The following is an 18,038-nucleotide window of genomic DNA, read 5'->3' on the forward strand; positions in this document are numbered from 1 at the left end:
GTGTGATTGCTTGAATTACTAGCTGAACTAGCTACTTTTTTTTTTTGCGGTACGCGGGCCTCTCACTGTTGTGGCCTCTCCCATTGTGGAGCTCAGGCTCAGCGGCCATGGCTCACGGGCCCAGCCTCTCTGCGGCATGTGGGATCTTCCTGGACCGGGGCACGAACCCGTGTTCCCTGCAGCGGCAGGCAGACTCTCAACCACTGCGCTACCAGGGAAGCCCTAGCTACTTTTTTAATGGAACACAGTTTTCACTTGAAAGGGTGATTGACATATAAACTGTGTTCAAACTTGGGTATTTGGCAGAAGTTTTGTCAAAAGTGAGAAAAGTGAGCCTATCACTTCAAGAAAACAACGTGTATTATTGGTTGCCAATAATATAATTTGAGCTTTCAGATGACACTTTGAGTTTTGGAAAACCAGAGCTTGCAGCTTCCCAATAATGAAAGATATGTTTGATGAGAATGATACTAACAATTTTAAAATATTATATAATGAAATCATCAAATTAGAATGATGTGTATAATTCAGTGAACCAGTCTTTTCCAGATTGCCAAAATGTATGTTACAAAATCACTCATGGATAAAAAATTTCACTCAAAGTGAAGAATAGACCAAATGAATTTTAATGTAACAAAATATAAAAAGTTCATTGATTTGCTTTCACATTACACATCGAACGTAAACTTTAAGAATCTGCCACTTGTTGAGTTTTAGCATAGTATCAAAGAAGAATATCCACAATTACCTGAAAAGGTTATAAAAGTATCTTTCCCTTTTCCAGCTATCTGTGTGAAACTGGATTCTCCTCATATACTTCAATCCAAAAGAATTTATTGCAACATATTGAATGCAAAGGCAGATAGCAGAGTCCATGTACAAATGTATAACAATGCCATTTAAAAATGTATAACAATGCCATCTTCTCTCTGAAATTTTTGTTTTGAAAAATATAATTTTCATAAAAACATGTCCTTAGATGTTAACATGTAATAAGTTTATTACCATTATTTTTAAATGAATTGATAAAAATATTTTAAGAATTTCCCAATTTTAATTTCTAATACAATAAATATCAATAATGATACCCACATTTACAGAAGCTCGTCAGGGTCCTTAATAATTTTTAAGAGTACCAAATATCCTGAGTCCAAGAACTTTAAGAACCACTGGTCTAGAAAGAAGACACAGACCTATAAGTCACTAATTCTAACCTATTTCTATATGGACTTTGATAGGAAGAAGCACAAGGTAACATGGGAGACTAGGGGATCCAGCCCAGTCTTGGAGAGTCAGAGAAGGCTCCCTGGAGGAAGTTATCTCTATGCTAGGACTTGATGGATGAGAAGCTAGCATAGTAAGAGGGGTAAAATGTTTAGGATAGAAGGAGGAGCTGATACAAAGGTCCAGAGGAAAGTGAGAGTATGGCTCATTTATGAAAATAAAAGTTACTTGGCAGAGCTAGAGACTGGTTCATGATAACCTAGATTGTTCTGCTTATATGATCATTTCAATAAAACGAGCATATATGTGCAGTGAAGGGTTAAAAATGGACTCTCTCTCAAGTCTACATAATACTAATAAAGGGGGGAAAGTGGAAATAGTCTCTGGCATGCTGTAAATATTTATGGAAAGTTTAAAAGAACCACCTTAATAAATTGGCACAAATATTGAATTAGAAATTGTAGTCTACATTCCATAATATCTCTAAACTTAAGCCAAAATTCAGACTCTCTTTAAAAGATTTTTTCATGTTTAAAAGAATTCTAATGAGATATTTAAAGTTTGATTTGAATTTGAAATATTACATGTTAAAGTTTAAAGACTTATATTCTTTATAAATACTATTTTCACCCCGATCAGTGATAGTTATCTCATAAATTCAGGTTATATCCAACAGTGATTTCCTCTAAGAGTGTCATAGATTTGTAATGTCAACTTCTGCACATCTTGGTGGCTTCTTTGTCATGTTTGCCATATGGTCATGGTTTCCTGTTTTCTCATTTCCATTCTCTTTAATAGAGTCTTCACATCACACTACAGAAAACCTTTCAATCAAATGCCCTGGAAAACTCCACCAGGAGTGAGATGTTGGCAGAGGCCAAGGTAGGCATGTGTCCTGAAGACCAGGTAACCAGCAACTCTAAGAGGCATGTTCATACTCAACGCCCCTGGTCTATCCCATGGGTATTCATGAGCTGCAACAGAGCTTCTGAGAGTGATTTTTTCTCTTTTTGGTAGGAGTTCAGAAGAAGCAGAAACAAATATTTCTGGCTCAGAGGTTGGGCTCTGTTTAACGGGTATCTTGGAACAGAAAGCCACCCGCAATCACATGACTGTAATCTTTGGATGGCAGGCTGCTGTTACGTATTATAGAATTAGGATTCACTGTGAGGAAAATGCAGCGGCCAAGGCTCTATTGCTAGACTTCACAAACCATCTGAAGGGCTCTATTTATTCATAAACATTTATAGGGCACTCCAGAGATTATTTAGTCAGCTTCTGTTTGTAAGTCTGCATGCATGTTGCTTTATCAGTATATCTTCTGCATTATATGTTGCATGTTGTTTTGCTTGTCTATATCTTTTGTGGTTCCTGAGACTCTGAAAGGACAAAATAATACAACCATGGGTGGATTATAATGTGACATATTTTATAGTCTATTGTACTTTAAGGTATTATCAAAAACAAACCAAAACAGCAAAAATATGTCAAGCCAGTAAAACTAAGTAGTTTAAAAATAAGATCAACTCTGGAACTGTGGACACCACCTATATCTCCTAAAAGATTTAAAAGGACATTAGGCAGTTAACATACTGTATCCCCAGCAACTAGCACTGTGTCTGACACCCAGTGTGTATGTAGTAAACGCTGAATGAGTAAATGAATGGATGACTGAATTCTATGATATAGAAATGATAGTTATGCACAGTTTTCAAATGAGGAAATCGAGACACAATGAGGTGAGGTAGCTTGTCTAATACACACAGCTAATAAAAGGTGGGACTGGGCTTGGAAGCCAGGCAACCTGACTATAAACTCACTCGATAAACCTCTATGCCACGCTTGAACATAACGTTAGTGAAGTTTTCAGAGATCATTTATATTCAGGTAATGTGGCATTTTTCCATCAAATATGATGATTGAATATTTAATAATTATTTTTTAGGATGAAAGGTCAGGCTGACAAATAATGGTCTAACTTCCTCGCTGTCAGTAATCACTTACTGGGGTCATCTCATTGGTGACAGTGAGGGGGGTGATGGATGAAAGTCTCAGGGGACAGCACGTGTGGCTCAAAGACTAGCACAGTGGCCTTCGTGTTCACATGACCTAAGTAGCCCCCTCTTGCATGCTTCCCTGCTGTGTGCCCCTACTTCATGCTGATGTCATGATTAAGGTAAAATGCTTTTCCAGATCAAATCAGAACCTTCTTTTACAATTACCATTTGTTTTGTTTTGTTTGTAATCCTGATGACTAATACATTTTGAAGTTTTCAAATACTTAAAAGGCAGTCGATTTTTATATTTGCCACAGGAGGGCATATGGTTTTAAAGGCTGAGAAACGACAATATAGTCACGTTGCCTCCAGGTTATAATAATACCTGCTTGTGATCGTCATAATGACCTTCCTGTGCCGGTTTTGTATCCTGGAAAATGGAAGCATGGGAATTGAGAGAGACAATGTTTCTGAAGCCTGCTACACGCTCTGAAGGCAGCACAAATGCCCAGCTCCACGGGGGCTGTTCTGAGTCTGGTCATCATCCCACGCCCCTTTAGTTCTGGCAGATTCTCCACACTCCTTACTGCCAGTTGGCTATTTCTTGTGTCGTGTCCACTAGCTTCTCACTCCCTGGTGTGGATGGAGAAACGATGGTTCAAGGGCATTCAAGATGCCATCTCATTCCACACCAACTCGGTGCCACTTCACAGTTCCTTCAGAGGCATTTTGTCCAGTGAACCTTCCTTTATTATCATCTAAAGAATGTTTAAGATGCCATTTCTCCCCTTTCCCTGGTTTTCTGTATCTGTTACTTCTTCCCTTCTGGAAAGTAAGCTCTATGAGGGTAGGGACCAAGCTTGTTTTGCCCATCATTGCATCTGGAGGAACTACAGTAGTATCTGGTACATGGTAGATGGTTATTAAAGACATGCTGACTGAATAAATGTATGAGTGACGTAACAAAGGACTCTCCCTTTGCGCACTGATACCACATCTTGGAAAACTTTCTTTATTCTGCTTGTCTGTATATGATTTCCCTTTTTTTCCTATCACTTTTAAAAACTTCCCACACGTACACACAGAAGGAATCCATCTCTGAAGTAACTAATCCATAAGCAACTATGGAATTCTAAACAGAACCAAACTCTTTTCAGAAATGGCAAAACTTGAATACCATCTAATGGGAAATCGGATACTTGCTGACTATGGGATCCGAGATAGATGGCCCACAGTTTTCTAAAGGGCAACTTTGATTGTATCGCTGTTTTAAATCCGAGTGGTTTTCAGATGTTCTTGCCCAGCTCCAGCCTGTTTAGAGGGTGAATGCCATGTACCCTGAATGTGCTCTATGAGAAGCGTTAAAGATGAGAGATGCTGCATCAGGCAGCTTCACAAACAGTCCCAATCCTTCGTTCCCAGACCCATTCTCCCCATGACCCAGCCCACAATGGGACTGGGACACAGCCATTCAGAATGCCAGGCTACGTGGGAGCTTCCCAGAAGGCATGACACAAAGAATTAGGTTCCCAAAGTGTTGCCTGTGTTAACAAATTACCACAAGTTTAGTGGCTTAAAACAACACAGATGAATTATTTTACAGCTTTAGGGGTCCGAAGCCCTAAAATCAAGGTGTCAAGCAGAGGTTCGTTCCTTCTGGAAATTCAGGGGGGGAATCCATTTGCGTGACTTTTCCAGCTTCTAGAGGCCACCCACGTTCCTTGGCTCGTGGCCTTCTTCCCCCATCTTCAAAACCCGCGGAGTACCTTCAGATCTCAATGTCTCTGTCTCTGTCTTTCTCACCTCATCACATCTCTCTTCCATCATCACATCTCCTTCTCTAACTCAGACACTCCTGTCTCCCTCTTATAAAGAAAGACCTTTGTGATTATATTGGGCCCACCCAAATAATTCAGGATAATCTCCCCATCTCAAAATCCTGAGCTTAATTACATCTGCAAAGTCTTTTTTGCCAGGTAAAGTAACAACATATTCACCCATTCCAGGGATTAAAACATGGATGTTGTGTGGGGGGCATTATTCTGCCTACTGCCCCGCCCCCCTGCTTTCTTCCTAATAGCCTCGCAAAGTGGCCTCAGGTCCTCCCCTCTCCGGAGGCTAAGCACACTCACAGGCTGCTGGAGGCCTCCTGCCATTTCTTCCTTCTGAGTTTTCCTGGTCCTCCCATCCGGATGCCACCTACGTCTTTCCCCGCGTTCCTTGGAGCAAGCCGGGCCCCCTCTCTCAGGGCATTCCTTTCTGCTGCCTTCCACCGCACGTGTGTGTGCATGTGTTACTCTCCTGACTCCCCTGAGCCAGGAGCCAGCTCTCTGTGCCCTCCTGGGGCCTAGAACGCTGCGGCGGGTTACAGGTGCTCAGCTGTGGCTGCCAGTGCTCAGCAGAGGACACGAGAGCCACTTCTCCCTGGGCCTGGGGCCATCCGGAGGTTTCCCCCGCAGAGTCCCCAGACAGCACCCCTCACCCCAACCCCAGAGCATCTCTGCCAGTGAGGGATGGCTTCCCTGACTGTAAGCTGGTTGGATCTTGCTGTTTAGACTACAGCTGTCCCTGGGGCATGGGCCAGTTTGCCTGCCTGTGGCTCGGGGAAGGGAGTTTGCATTTACATCTGCAGCTTCCCACCAAGCTGGCTTGTTATTGCTTTGCTGTTTGCTGTAGCCCCGGCAGTTTGTCTGCAGTGCGAGCTGAGGAGCTCCGTCTCCAAGCAGCCTTGGCTATTTCCACTATAATTCTCTTTCCCTCAGGATGCCATCCCCTACATGTGTTGGTATGACTCACTGGGCACTTGTACTTGGTAAGGGCCTGAGCTTAATGAGAAGGCTGGCCGAGAACTTCCCAGTCCCTTTTCAGCCACTTCCTGGGCAGGTCTTACCTCAGCACAGGCAGAATCTTACCTCTAGCCATCAAGAAATGAAGAAGTAAGAACTGCTTAATTGCCAGACACTAGGTGAAGCTTGGGGCTGGAGTTGAAGTGGATGAAAGGGCAGGGCAGGTGAGGGAATAAAAACATGAAATCAAAGCTTCTGCTCTTACACATTCAAAATCGGCTGGGGAGAAACATAGGTTACCAAGTCATTGCAAAATCTGCTCTCAGCAAAGTGCTGTGGAGCTGAGGCAAAATGAGTGGATTCATGTCTCCCAGTCTTCATCTGGATAAATCCAAATCATTAAGAATAAAGTCTTAAAAGTACTAGAAAACCCCTGGGTGAATTTTTCTTACATAACCTCAGAATGGCAAAGGCCTTTCTAAATATAACATAGGACTCATAAACCATAAATGAAAAAATAGTTAAATTTAACTACACAAAAAATATTTCCCATGGAAAAATCTACAATACATAGAGTCAAAAAAAAAAAAAGCCAAAATGAGAAAAAATATTTGTAAATCATATTACAGAAAAAAAGCAAAGTTCCCTAATGTATAAAAAATAGACACGGATCGATAAGAAAAACACCATCCAATAAAAAAATGGGCAAAGATATAAGCAGACAGCTCACAGAAGATGAAATGCAGATCACCCTTAAATGTATGAAAAGATGGTCCATCTCACTTATAATAAGAGAAAAAATTTTAAATCCATTCATAAAAACTGAGAACAAAATGTAACAAAGGAACCTATTTATGTATTGAGTTAGTGTCATAATATATAAAAAGGAATTAACTCAAGTGATTTTAAAACTGCATCCCTGTGGGCTATATCTAATAACAAAGAAAATTGCAAAAAAAAAATTCCTAAATTGCTTTCAGTAATCCTGTTGGTATCAGTAGCATTTTTATTGCTATTCTGTTATTCTAAGAGGGTTGTATACAAATTGTAAAATAAAACAAAAAGAAAATGACCATTTTGGTGTTTTTGGCAACTGCTTATTTTGGTTCTCTAGTGTGACACATTCTAAGAACAAAAGTAATTGCAAAAATTTTAAACTGCTTTTAGTAATCATTGTTGGCAAAAGTATTTTGACCTGAGACTTCTGTGAGTATAATTTGTATATATTTTCAGATAAAGAAAATGAGAAATTATCTGCTCTTCTAATTCTTTCATCCTCGGTGACTTTGAGAACTGGAATTCTTGGCATAAGACAAAGGAAATACAGTTGTAAAATTGAAGGGTAAGCAAAATCTCTGTAGTCCTGATTCTGAATTGGCAATTGCAGTATGAACTCTTATTATCTTGAAAAAAAATTCACTTTCTATTTCTGTCCACTGAAAATATCTACAAACAATGACTCAGATAGTAGCAACAAGTCACTCCTAGTATTCAGACTATGGTCTCTAAACTAAATACAGTTTCCCTCTTAAGGAACTAGGGTTCCTTAGAGAAATGGCTAATTCCATGTTCTGAGGCCAGGTATATTCAAGGTGAGCTGGGAATATCTTAGCATATCATTGCCCAAAGATTGAAAAGTTAAAATATCAATATGAATAATGACTTAAGTTATATTCTTAATGATACAAAAAATTATTAATCACCTTTGGAGGGATGTTATGGAATTCATTTTTTTTCAAAATTAGTAAATAAAGAGAATCATGTGTTTATCTTTCCCTTCCTGCGTAAGTGTACCTCAGGCTAACCAAGTGACAGGGTGATATTTCTCCGAACAGAAGTCTCCCAGCTGTCAAATGAAGAAAGAATAATAAAATTAGAATATTATTATATTCCGACCTTTAATGAAATAAAGGATCTAGGTAATGATCATCAATGGCTGCCAAGACCTCAGGACAAGGTCAGCCAGTCTTTATGTGCTTCCTGATGGAAGAACACAGTATCACCCAAGAAGTATAATTGCAAAAAAAAATCAAACCTGAATGTGATCAAGCCTTTAGATTTAACTATCAATATACAGATAATTCAGGAGATGGACGAACATGTTAAATAACACAACAGAGATGCAATCAGCAAAACTCAGACTGTGAAATTCTGCAGAACAAATGTTCCTACTATTCAACAAGAAGTTTCGAAGGAAAAACAAAAGGGTAGAAACACATAGATTAAGAGACTTAAAACATATCAATCAATCGAAATATATGGATCTCATTTGGATCTTGATTTTAAGAAGCAAACTGTAAAAATCATTTGAGTGGGGATAATGGGTACATGGAGGTTTCTTATACTATTCTCTCCCTTTTATATACGTTTGAAATTTTCCATAGTAAAATGTTTAACAACAGCAGAAACAACTAACCCTTACTGAGTGCTTCTTACATATACGGCACTATTTTAAGCAATTTACATATTGAAACTGTCCCCCTGTCTGTGAGGTGGGCACTCATCTCTACCACGCAAATGAGGAAATCAAGGCATAGAGTGGTTAAGCATCTTGTCCAAGGTCACACAGCTAATAAGCTATGGTGCTGGGACTGGAAAGCAGGCAGTCTGACTCCAGAACCCAATTTCTAACCTGTACACTACTACCTCTCATGATGGCGGTAGCTTGGACCAGGATGGGGACAGTGGAAAGGAGTAGAAGGATTGAAAAGATACTTACGGGATAAAATTGACCAGACCCCATGCTAAATTGTACATGGGGCTAGGAGTCAGGAAGGCGTCCAACATGCCTGTGAGGTTTCTGCTTGATCGCAGGATAGGTGGTGATACCGTTCACCGAAATAGGAAAAGTGAGAGAGGATCAGGTTTGGAGGGCAAAGATAATTTGGGTTAGGAGCTCGTTGAGCCTGAGGGGCCTTTGGGACACCCAGGTAATGTCAAGTGGCAGCAGGTAACACAGGTACTCTTATATGTTAGTTTTCCCCTTCTTCCTTAGGACTGTATCTTTTTTTCCTGAGATGGGCATGGGAGCAACTACTTTTCTAGTTTGTAGTGTCACTTAATATTCAATTCTTGTTTCAGAGGTGTTGCTAGTTGTGCCCAGCTTGATGTCACCTACACATTTTGTAAGGGTGCTTTTACTTCATTATCTGAGAAACTTGGTCAAAACAGGTCTATTCATCAATCATGTCTTGAGTGCTTACTCTATTCCAATCACTGTATTAGGCATTTACATTTATATCATTTACTCTTCTCTTACGTAGTTACTCACACAGTTGTAAATATATTCTGCCCAGTATATAGATGAAGAGACTGAAGATAAGAATAAGTCACTTTCCCAAAGTTACAAAGGTTTACCGTGGCAGTCAGCATCTCTAGTCTGTGTTCTTCCATTTTGTCTCTTTCTCAAAGTGTGGGTAATGACTTAGGTGGTTCATGGTCATGGCATTTAATTGCGTGAACTCATACAGTAAGAAGGCTCTTCTGTTGTTATTTTCATGCAGCCTTCTGTTATGACAACGGAGAACGACTCTGGTGCTAGTATGTCTTCAATACCTCTCTAACATTTGCTATCTCTGTTTTTAACTTAGGGTACACCTCAGGGTCAGAGTCTTCAGCAAAAAACAACAGTGTATAGCAGGAATTTTATCATTTACTTATTTTCATTATGTTTATTCTTAAGGATACCTCCTAATTATAGTAATATTAGTGTTTCCATCTATACAGCAATAAAGAATTTCATTTAAAATAAATTTAAGTCAAAGAAATAGAGCTAATGAAAACTATTACATAAATAGAAGTAATGGTGGTTCAGAGAAATGGAAGACAATCACTAGCTGACACTAATTCCAAAGCCTTAAACTGGAAAACAGTGCTTCTCACCATATCTGCTCCCCCCATTATGGGCTTTGGTGCTGGCCTCATCTCTCTAACAGCAGTTGAATGCCTTCTCTTGACCAAAATGTGATCTGTTACCATCTCACGTGGAAACTCTTTGTCACTGCTCACTGGTGAATGCAGCTCACCAGTAAGATTGTCACAGACCTCAAGTGCTGTGGGCCAGATGGTATCTTTAGTCCCCATTGATCAGACCGGCATTTAGGATGGGGCCAGGACCATGTCAGGGTTTCAGGAAGGAGCTAAGAGCAAAGAGTACATTACCAATAAGTCAGGGTGGTTAACAGCTAAGACCATGGACTATTTTGGAAGTCTTATTATATCCAGGTGATTTTTTTAAAGAAAGTATGCATTCTAGTATTAAAACTATATTGACTACTCTAGTTTCCATCTATTCCTCTTTCCTAAGCCTCTTATCCCCCAGTCTTTTATGATAGTACTGTGTTTACACGTTTTGTTCCTTCTTCACCACCACCACCCCCTTCCTGGGACAGAAGCTATATTCAGTATATTCAGTATGTTTGTGAGAAATGGTAGTAGATGGGCTGCCTTTAAACAACATTTTTATGAGTTATTTTAAACCTAGACAAAGACAATAAAAATTCCCAATGCTACATGTATTTTAAAAGACATCATTGTCACATGAAATAATTTTTCTCGTGTGTTCCCCATTCCCCAAGGAACTGAAAAGTATATTATAGTCACTATAATCCTGCTGGGTAGAGACAGTATCTTCTCTTTATTCTTTGTTATGCCTGATATCTGTTCAGTATATTATTAAGAAAAACCTTTATCTGGAATAATACATCTGCATTCTTCTCATTTCCCACGAGCACCACAAAGCCAGTACTTTTTCATCAGTGGCTCCTGCAGAGTAAGGTCCAAAGCCTGAACAATGGTAAGCTTAGGTTTTGCATTTTTGATGTATTCTTTACAGTGAAGGTGGTGAATACTGGTAAGTATGTCTTCCTGAATTCACATCAAAGAAGAGACAGGTTCCATCTTCCCGGGCGGGGTACCCTCAGCCCCACGTCCGCTGTGCTAACAGAGCTCCTGAGAACCTGGCTTCAACGCAGACAGGACACAGGGCAGAGACCTGACTTGTCCACCTCGGACAAGGTAAAATATCCCGACTCTGAAAACGGAAACCCATCCCATTCTCCTGCACCAGCGGGGTGAGGGTTTGCAGCGGGCGTTGGGTGTGGTGTGGGATGTAGGTTGGGAGTGTTTTTCCCCCTTAGAGTCCTCCTGCCCCTTGACTCGCGGCCCTGCCCTGACCATTGTCCGCACATCTCGTCCCTCCAGCTTCCGGGCCGCGGGCGAGATGATTTGCTGCAGATGACATCAGCCCTGGGCCAACGGCTGGAAGAGCGGAGGCAGCCACCCCGTGAGGATGTGCCGGGTGGTCCTTTCCTCCTCCTCTTCCTCCTCCTCCCCGGTTCCCTGCCTAGTCTCCATATAAAAGAGGCACCGCCTCTCCGCCCTAGCTCACTCCCCACTCCTCTCCGCCGCGCGCTCTAGGAGAGGGCGGAGGGGGAGGCGGCGCGCAGCGCCAGGAGGAGGGGAGACGCAGGGGGCGGAGCGGAGACTGCACCTTCGGAGATAATCCTTTCTCCTGCCGCAGAGGAGAGGAGCGGCCGGAGCGCGGCACTTCGCCGAGGCATAGCAAGCCGGCAGGATGGCGACCGTGGTGGTGGAAGCCACCGAGCCTGAGCCGTCCGGCAGCATCGCCAGCCCGGCGGCGACCACCTCGCCCAGCCTGTCGCATCGCTTCCTCGACAGCAAGTTCTACCTGCTGGTGGTCGTCGGCGAGATTGTGACCGAGGAGCACCTGCGACGCGCCATCGGCAACATCGAACTTGGTAAGAGGCCCTGCGCCCCGAGGGGATGCGTTTGGGGAGACGCGCAAACGCGACCCCACCCAGGGCGCGACGGCCACCTTTCTCCTCCGGCACGCCCCGCGCCCATGTCTTTCCCCGCTACTTCCCGCACTCGGTCCAGACTCTTTTTTTTTTTTTTTTTTTCTGGGCTCATTTCGGAGAATAATTCGAATTATCAGATTTGAGACGCAGTGGGAGAGCCTCTCCTAATCTTGACGGATCCGTTACCAGACTGGGTCGGCAGATCCCAGCTGGCTACCGCCTTTCCCGCTAAATGAGATGCAGGTGTCAAAGGGGCAGAGGCCACAATAAAGCCGCAACCGCAGGAAACCAAAGGTGGGGGGGGGGCTGATGCGACCACTCCTTTCAGCCCATCTCTCACCCCCGCAACATGCTGGGATTGCCCCTCGCCGGCAGACCCCAGGCTGAAGTACCATGTGCCAGGGCTCGCGTGGGAATCATTCTAACCACAGACACCTCAGCCCCCGAGAAATGCCTTTGCTGGCTTAAAACCTCCCCATCTTTTCTTTCCTTGGAATGACTAGGCTAGTCCTAGGGCCACGCCCGCTCCCCCCAACCCCCCGGGACGCGGAGATGGAGAACCGCCTGCGCCTCCTTCCCAGACGGCGCCTGCCTCGCTATCGCCCCTGGGGCCTTGGTTGCAGCTTTTAGCAAGGACAATGGGACCCCCAAGTTGTGGGGTGGGGCTTCTTCTTTTAAAAGTCTCAGCCTCGGGAGTGATAGCTTAGGGAGGGGGACGGCGGGAGGCCCGCGGGTAGGGCCGGCGCCTCGCCCGGTGCGCGCACTACGGGCGTGCCCTGCAGAGGCCGAATAGCGGTTTGCCGGGAACCCTGGGCGGGGCCGTGAGGGTCCGGCGGGCGCAGCCTCGGGCGCGCGGACCGACCCGCCCCGCAGCCCCACCCGGGCTGCCGCAGTGCCCCCGCCCGCCGCACCTGCCCCCCGCACTGCGGCGCCCCCAGTGGGCGCGGCTGGCCTGGAGTGCGCTCCGCCAGGGCTTGGGGGTGCTACGTGCCCCCACCTCTCCCCAGCCCGGCTTTGTTGCGTTCAAAGTCCCCGGGTAGGCAGTCTATCCTCTGCCTTTCCCTTTACCCCCGACGTCCCAGACCTCCCCTCGCCCTGACAGAGATCGCTACTCCCGCCGCAGGCCCAGCCCGCGCTCTATTCTCTCGGGGTGGTGCTGAAGCGGTTCTGCCCAGAGACACCGGCTGGTGGGCGTGGTGCAGTCCGCACTGCGGTCTCTACGGCAGCCCGAGGCGGACAAAGGGCGTTCACTCAGCCCTCGTTCCCCGCGCCCCCCCACCATAAATTTAAGACGAGAGAAAAACCTTGTTTTAGATGAAAAAAAAAAAAAAAAAAAAAACGCTAGTCGTCTGCCTCTGCATTGGGAAACGGTCGCCTGTCCCCAGAACAAAAGGCTGCAGGGTGGGGGCTGGAGTTGCAGACCTGGTTCTTTTGTTTAACTTTAAAAGCACTGATGTTCCCTTTCAGATTAAAAAAAAAAGAAAGAAAGAAAAAAGAAAAGATAAAGAATGTGAGCAACAAGCAGTCTTGTTATTTTCTTCGGAAAACAATATTTAAGGATAGGATATGTCAATAGTGAAATGCCTCATTTGAGCATCTCAATAACGCTTCATTTTCAAACTACGGCCCTTTAATCTGATCTGTACTAATTTAGTTTATTTGCACATTTTCTCCTTGGACGATTTCACACGTACTGATTTTGGGTGTGGCTACTGTATGAATCAATGACTTTGTATTTTAAAAAAATATATTATTTGTCAGCACCTTTGCTGGGAAGCAATAATACATCAGGAAGTGTTTTTCTATCTATAAAAGGTTCATAACCACCCAATGCGGTGCGAGGAGAGGAACCACCATCCCCATTTTGGAGATGGGGGGCCCAGAGAGGCAGGAAGGATAAAGGGACCAGCTCAAGGTGACACCACTCATAAGTGACAGAGGTGCCAGCACTGCAGCATCACTGGTTTTCTGGCCCTGTCATGATGTTAGTGCAGGACAAGCTAACATCAGGGAGATCAAACAGCAATTTTCAGAGCTTGCCTTTATACAAAGGCAAGAGTCATCCACTTGTGGGCAGCGCCCCATGCAGGGAGGTGGTTCAGCAATCACCTTCCATGTAATTATATTCCCGCTTTGTTACTCTGCTGATATCCTTTTAGTGGCCCATTTCTCAGGGGGTTTATTCAAGCTGCTTCTGTCTGAGGATAAACTAGAGGCATTCAAGTAGCTGTGAAGTGCTCTCTACTGTTTTTTACACTGCTAGCACTTAGTGATAAAATTCAGATTTGCCTTCCTGTCTTTAAAAACAATTTATTGATGTATTATATAGAGAGGAAAAGGTACAAATCATAAATGAGGAGCTTGGTGAATTTTCACAAAACTACATACCTGTATGATCCTGATCAAGAAGCAGACATTACTGGAATCCCAGAAGCCCCCTCAGGTTTCCTTTTCAGTCAGCATGCCTTCCTGACGTTTAATTCCCTGATTCAGTCAGGTTTTTGCAGGTACCTCTGAAATGGCAGCATTGATCCCATTAAGAATCAACCAAGTGAGTGAGCAGAGCCATTTCCTAACGCACAGTAACAGATGCTGCTTTTCCTCTGGAGATCATTCTCTTGGGTCCTGGGGTCTCCGATGCAGGTCAAGCTGCAGGGCCTTCCAGTGCTAAGTGAAAATACTGCTCCCGTAGCTTTTCCGACAGTCTAAGATGACTTAGCAACAGGGCGGGCTGGCTGTTTCCCTGTGCCGGATTCGCTGCCGCCTCAGCTTTCAGGTCCCAGCTGGGGTCACTCTGATACCACAGCTGTAGTTGCCGGTGCCCATGGACCCCGTTGTGTGAAGCAAGATGGAGGTGCTCCAGGGGGTTCGGCTCTGATTGTGTGCTGCAGGCTGGGAAAGCCGTTCATCATCTGTTCCTCTTGCTTCCCATTTCCCCTCTTGTCTTAACAAAGGCTCTGTAGGTTTGGAGACCCTGGTGACTTGGATTTTTGCCATTTGATGACTTAGGGCTCTTTGGGAAGTCCAGAAAATAGATCTGTAGGAAGATGGTGGTAATGCAGTAAATCAACAGGCCTGAAACACCCCAGCATGGATGCTTAGTAAATTCTTCATGAAACCCGGTGTTACTGAACCTCGCACAGTAAAGCCAATCTACTGACACCAAGTTGTGGTGAAGGAAAGTGCAGCTTTATTGTAAGGTGCCAATACAAGGAGAATGGGTAGTTTGTGCTCAAAACCCTGAACTCCCCGAAGGGTTTCAGCAAAGCATTTTTAAAGTCAAGGTGAGGGAGGGCGTCCCAGGGTTTGTGATTAGCTCGTGCACAATTCTCTGGTTGACTGATGATGAGGTAACAAGGCAGTAATGGGCACTATGTGCTCATGGTCATCAAGTAGTTAATTTCTTCCATTTGGTGGTGGTTTTCGCATCTGAAAAACAAGTCAGGAAGTGATGCATCAGATACTAATATCTAGGTACTTCAGAGAGGAGCTAAAGCAGAGGATATAGGGAAGGGGTCTGTCCCAGGAAGGCCCCATAGGGTCCTGCTTGGTTACGCAAGGAAGAGAGACCATCACTCATTTCTTCAGCTGTATTCAAAATGCATAATGTAGGGTCTGGTCATTTCTTCTCAAATTTGAAACAGTAGACTTTCCTCAGACTGGTCTAGCTTTAGTTAGTTAGTTTTGCAGGACTCAGTGCCAAACCATTGTTGCTCCACCAGCTGCTCTTTGGCACCTCTGTTGCCCCCTTCCTAATTAGTCCCCAAGAAGGACTTAACAGCCATTCCTATTTTTAGCAGAGCCTCCACTCCTCCTGTTTATTTTAGGACATGGACTACATATATCCATGCCTTGCAAAACTAATTCTAGAGCCTTGTGAAAAGTTTTCTTTGCTTTATTTTATTTTTTTTAAAAGAAACTAAAACATGTGAAGAGTACTAAGTGTCCGTTTGATGTTTTCAATTACTGGTAAAAGAGTGTAACTTTCCTCTAGTTAACATTGGGAATCAGCAGGATTTGTTCGTAATAAGATAGATGTGTGTAACATCTAATGTCCTGGATTTTTTAGATGTAAGTTTCGCTAACTACAGTGTTTCTGATGTCATTTATTGAATGTTTTTAGTCTAAGATGGTTGAGAGAATTAAGAACCCAGGAAAGATTTGGGATTTCATTTCCATTTTGTTTCAACAGGAAAACAACAACGACATAGTGGGAATTAAAAGAAATGTTGGGGACTGTTAAATTTATTATAGTCATCTTCATACTTTTCAAAGTCAAAAGGCAGATGGCTTTCTGCTTGCACTGCTTAATTGGTATTACCTACTAAGGGTTCTTTGATCCATGCTGAAATATAAGCCAGACACTAAACTTAAGGTCATTAAATTGATGAGTCATTATTAATCTTCTCTAAAGGCTTACTTTTTAAATAAGTTCTAACTTTTAGGCCAATAAATAAATTATTATAAATCACTTCTTTTGCTTGCGTCTAATGTGAAATGCTAGCCAAGACCTAAATTATTTATCATTGATGCTTTGAAATGATGAACTCTGTAAGATACTGTCTGCATTACACATAACATATAAATTATGAACGTCCAATTGTTGGCTTAAAACAAAAGGAAAAAAGCAAATTGAAGGTTAGGTCAAGGGAAAAAAATCGGAAAACTTTTCTCTAGGAAAGAAAACCTTATGGAATTTAGCATTTCCTTTGTTTTAATTGTTTCTTTATGATTCAAATCTGACTTCAGATCACGTTTTAGCATAGTTTTGAAAATAGAGTCTTATGGTTATAGTTTAGTAATAATTTGGGAACTTGGGCAAAAAATATTCAAAGTCTGTTTCTGAGAGGGAACAACTAAAGCTCATGGAAGAAAACCAACTTGCTCAAATAGCAGTCAGATAGAATCCGTGTACCATTTCAGCACACAGTGCATGGTCATTTCTTTCTGCTTTCTTCAATCTATTGTTTATTTTAGGATATAGATTTTCGCCTTTAAATGAGAGGTGTTTTAAAAAAATTGTTGGTTTTATTAAATACTCCTGCAAAATGCTTGCATGATCAGTAAACTTGGCAAGATCTAACCTATGTAAAATAAGGCGACCTGGCTCTTCCTTATTGTTCACCCTGACTTGTCCACCCCCCAACAACACACACACACACACACACACACACACCCACACACACACACCCTTTTCTTTTCTCCTTTTTTCATCTGTCAACTTTATGTACACTTTAGCCTCCCCTTTGTGCACTGCCACCCCTGGAATCAGAGAACTGAGCTGGAAATCCATGATCCTTTGTTCCCGCCTGGTCATCAGGCTATACACAGACAGTGATGGTACTCACTTCCTGGGCTGGAAGACAGCACCAGGTTAGGTAGGGGTGTTCTCAGGATGCCTAGCCATAGGCCAGCTGCCCATGGGTGACAGATGTTCTCTGGGCCCAGTTTAAAAAGTGGAGGTTGATCTCCTCCAACTGGTGGGGTTGTTTTGTCCCCACCTGGGTAAGCCTGTAAGGGCACAGTCATGATAAGAGTTTGCTGGAGAAGCAAAGGCCCAGGGAAGAGCTTGCTGGAGAAGCAAAGGCCCAGGGAAGAGCTTGACCCGGCTTGGACTGGGGGATAGTCAGAAAAAGGGCCAGGAAATTCCATGGCTTTTCTACCGCCCACTGGAAACCAGGATGACCTGCTTCTGAAAGCCTCTTCAGTCCTTTGCCAGCACCCCGCTATCCCCTCCAGCCATGAACTCAGGGAGGGGCCTATGTGAGAAGAGCCAAAGAAGACATTTTTTTGTCCTGTGAGCTTTAGAGGAACCACTGCTGGCTTCCTCTATTTCCCTTTACTAACATTATCCAGTAGAAGGTACAAGGTAATAGAAAGTGGTGTAGAAAGTGGCTTGGTTCCAAAATCCTTTCCAACTAAAATTACTAGTAAATCCATTGTAACCTTTATTTTATAAGTGGTAGTAGTGATGATGCATCGTTAAGACGTAATTGGGCTAGAAATTGCTCCCTTGAAAAGAGAATCCTGAATTTTTAATTTCACTGGGAGTATAAGTTACATTATCAGGTGTTTTTTGCTAATGTAACTTAAAAGTTACTAAATGGTTTTTCTACTGTTTCATACTTTTTCCATTGCTAAATTACAAATCATAGAACCGGGAGTTTATGAAATGAAAAGTAAATGTTTAACTGCATGTGTCATGACATTGA

The 18,038-nt window shown here is 43.2% G+C and overlaps 1 protein-coding gene across 2 annotated transcripts in view; it reads left to right on the top strand.

The window, feature by feature from the left end:
• MAP1B (microtubule associated protein 1B) overlaps window positions 1-18,038 on the top strand; it is a 234,430-nt gene that overhangs the window by 125,544 nt on the left and 90,848 nt on the right. The window contains exons 10-14 of one of the 2 annotated variants that reach the window (XM_067031113.1): window positions 2,023-2,106; window positions 7,241-7,349; window positions 10,842-10,859; window positions 10,953-11,023; window positions 11,210-11,766. In XM_067031113.1, coding sequence (XP_066887214.1) covers window positions 11,583-11,766 — 184 coding nt within the window. In that variant the 5' untranslated portion in view covers window positions 2,023-2,106; window positions 7,241-7,349; window positions 10,842-10,859; window positions 10,953-11,023; window positions 11,210-11,582. The other variant, XM_059061754.2, reaches the window with a different exon arrangement.

This window comes from Kogia breviceps, chromosome 4 (genome assembly GCF_026419965.1).
Source record: "Kogia breviceps isolate mKogBre1 chromosome 4, mKogBre1 haplotype 1, whole genome shotgun sequence".
Taxonomy (NCBI): Eukaryota; Metazoa; Chordata; class Mammalia; order Artiodactyla; family Physeteridae; genus Kogia; species Kogia breviceps.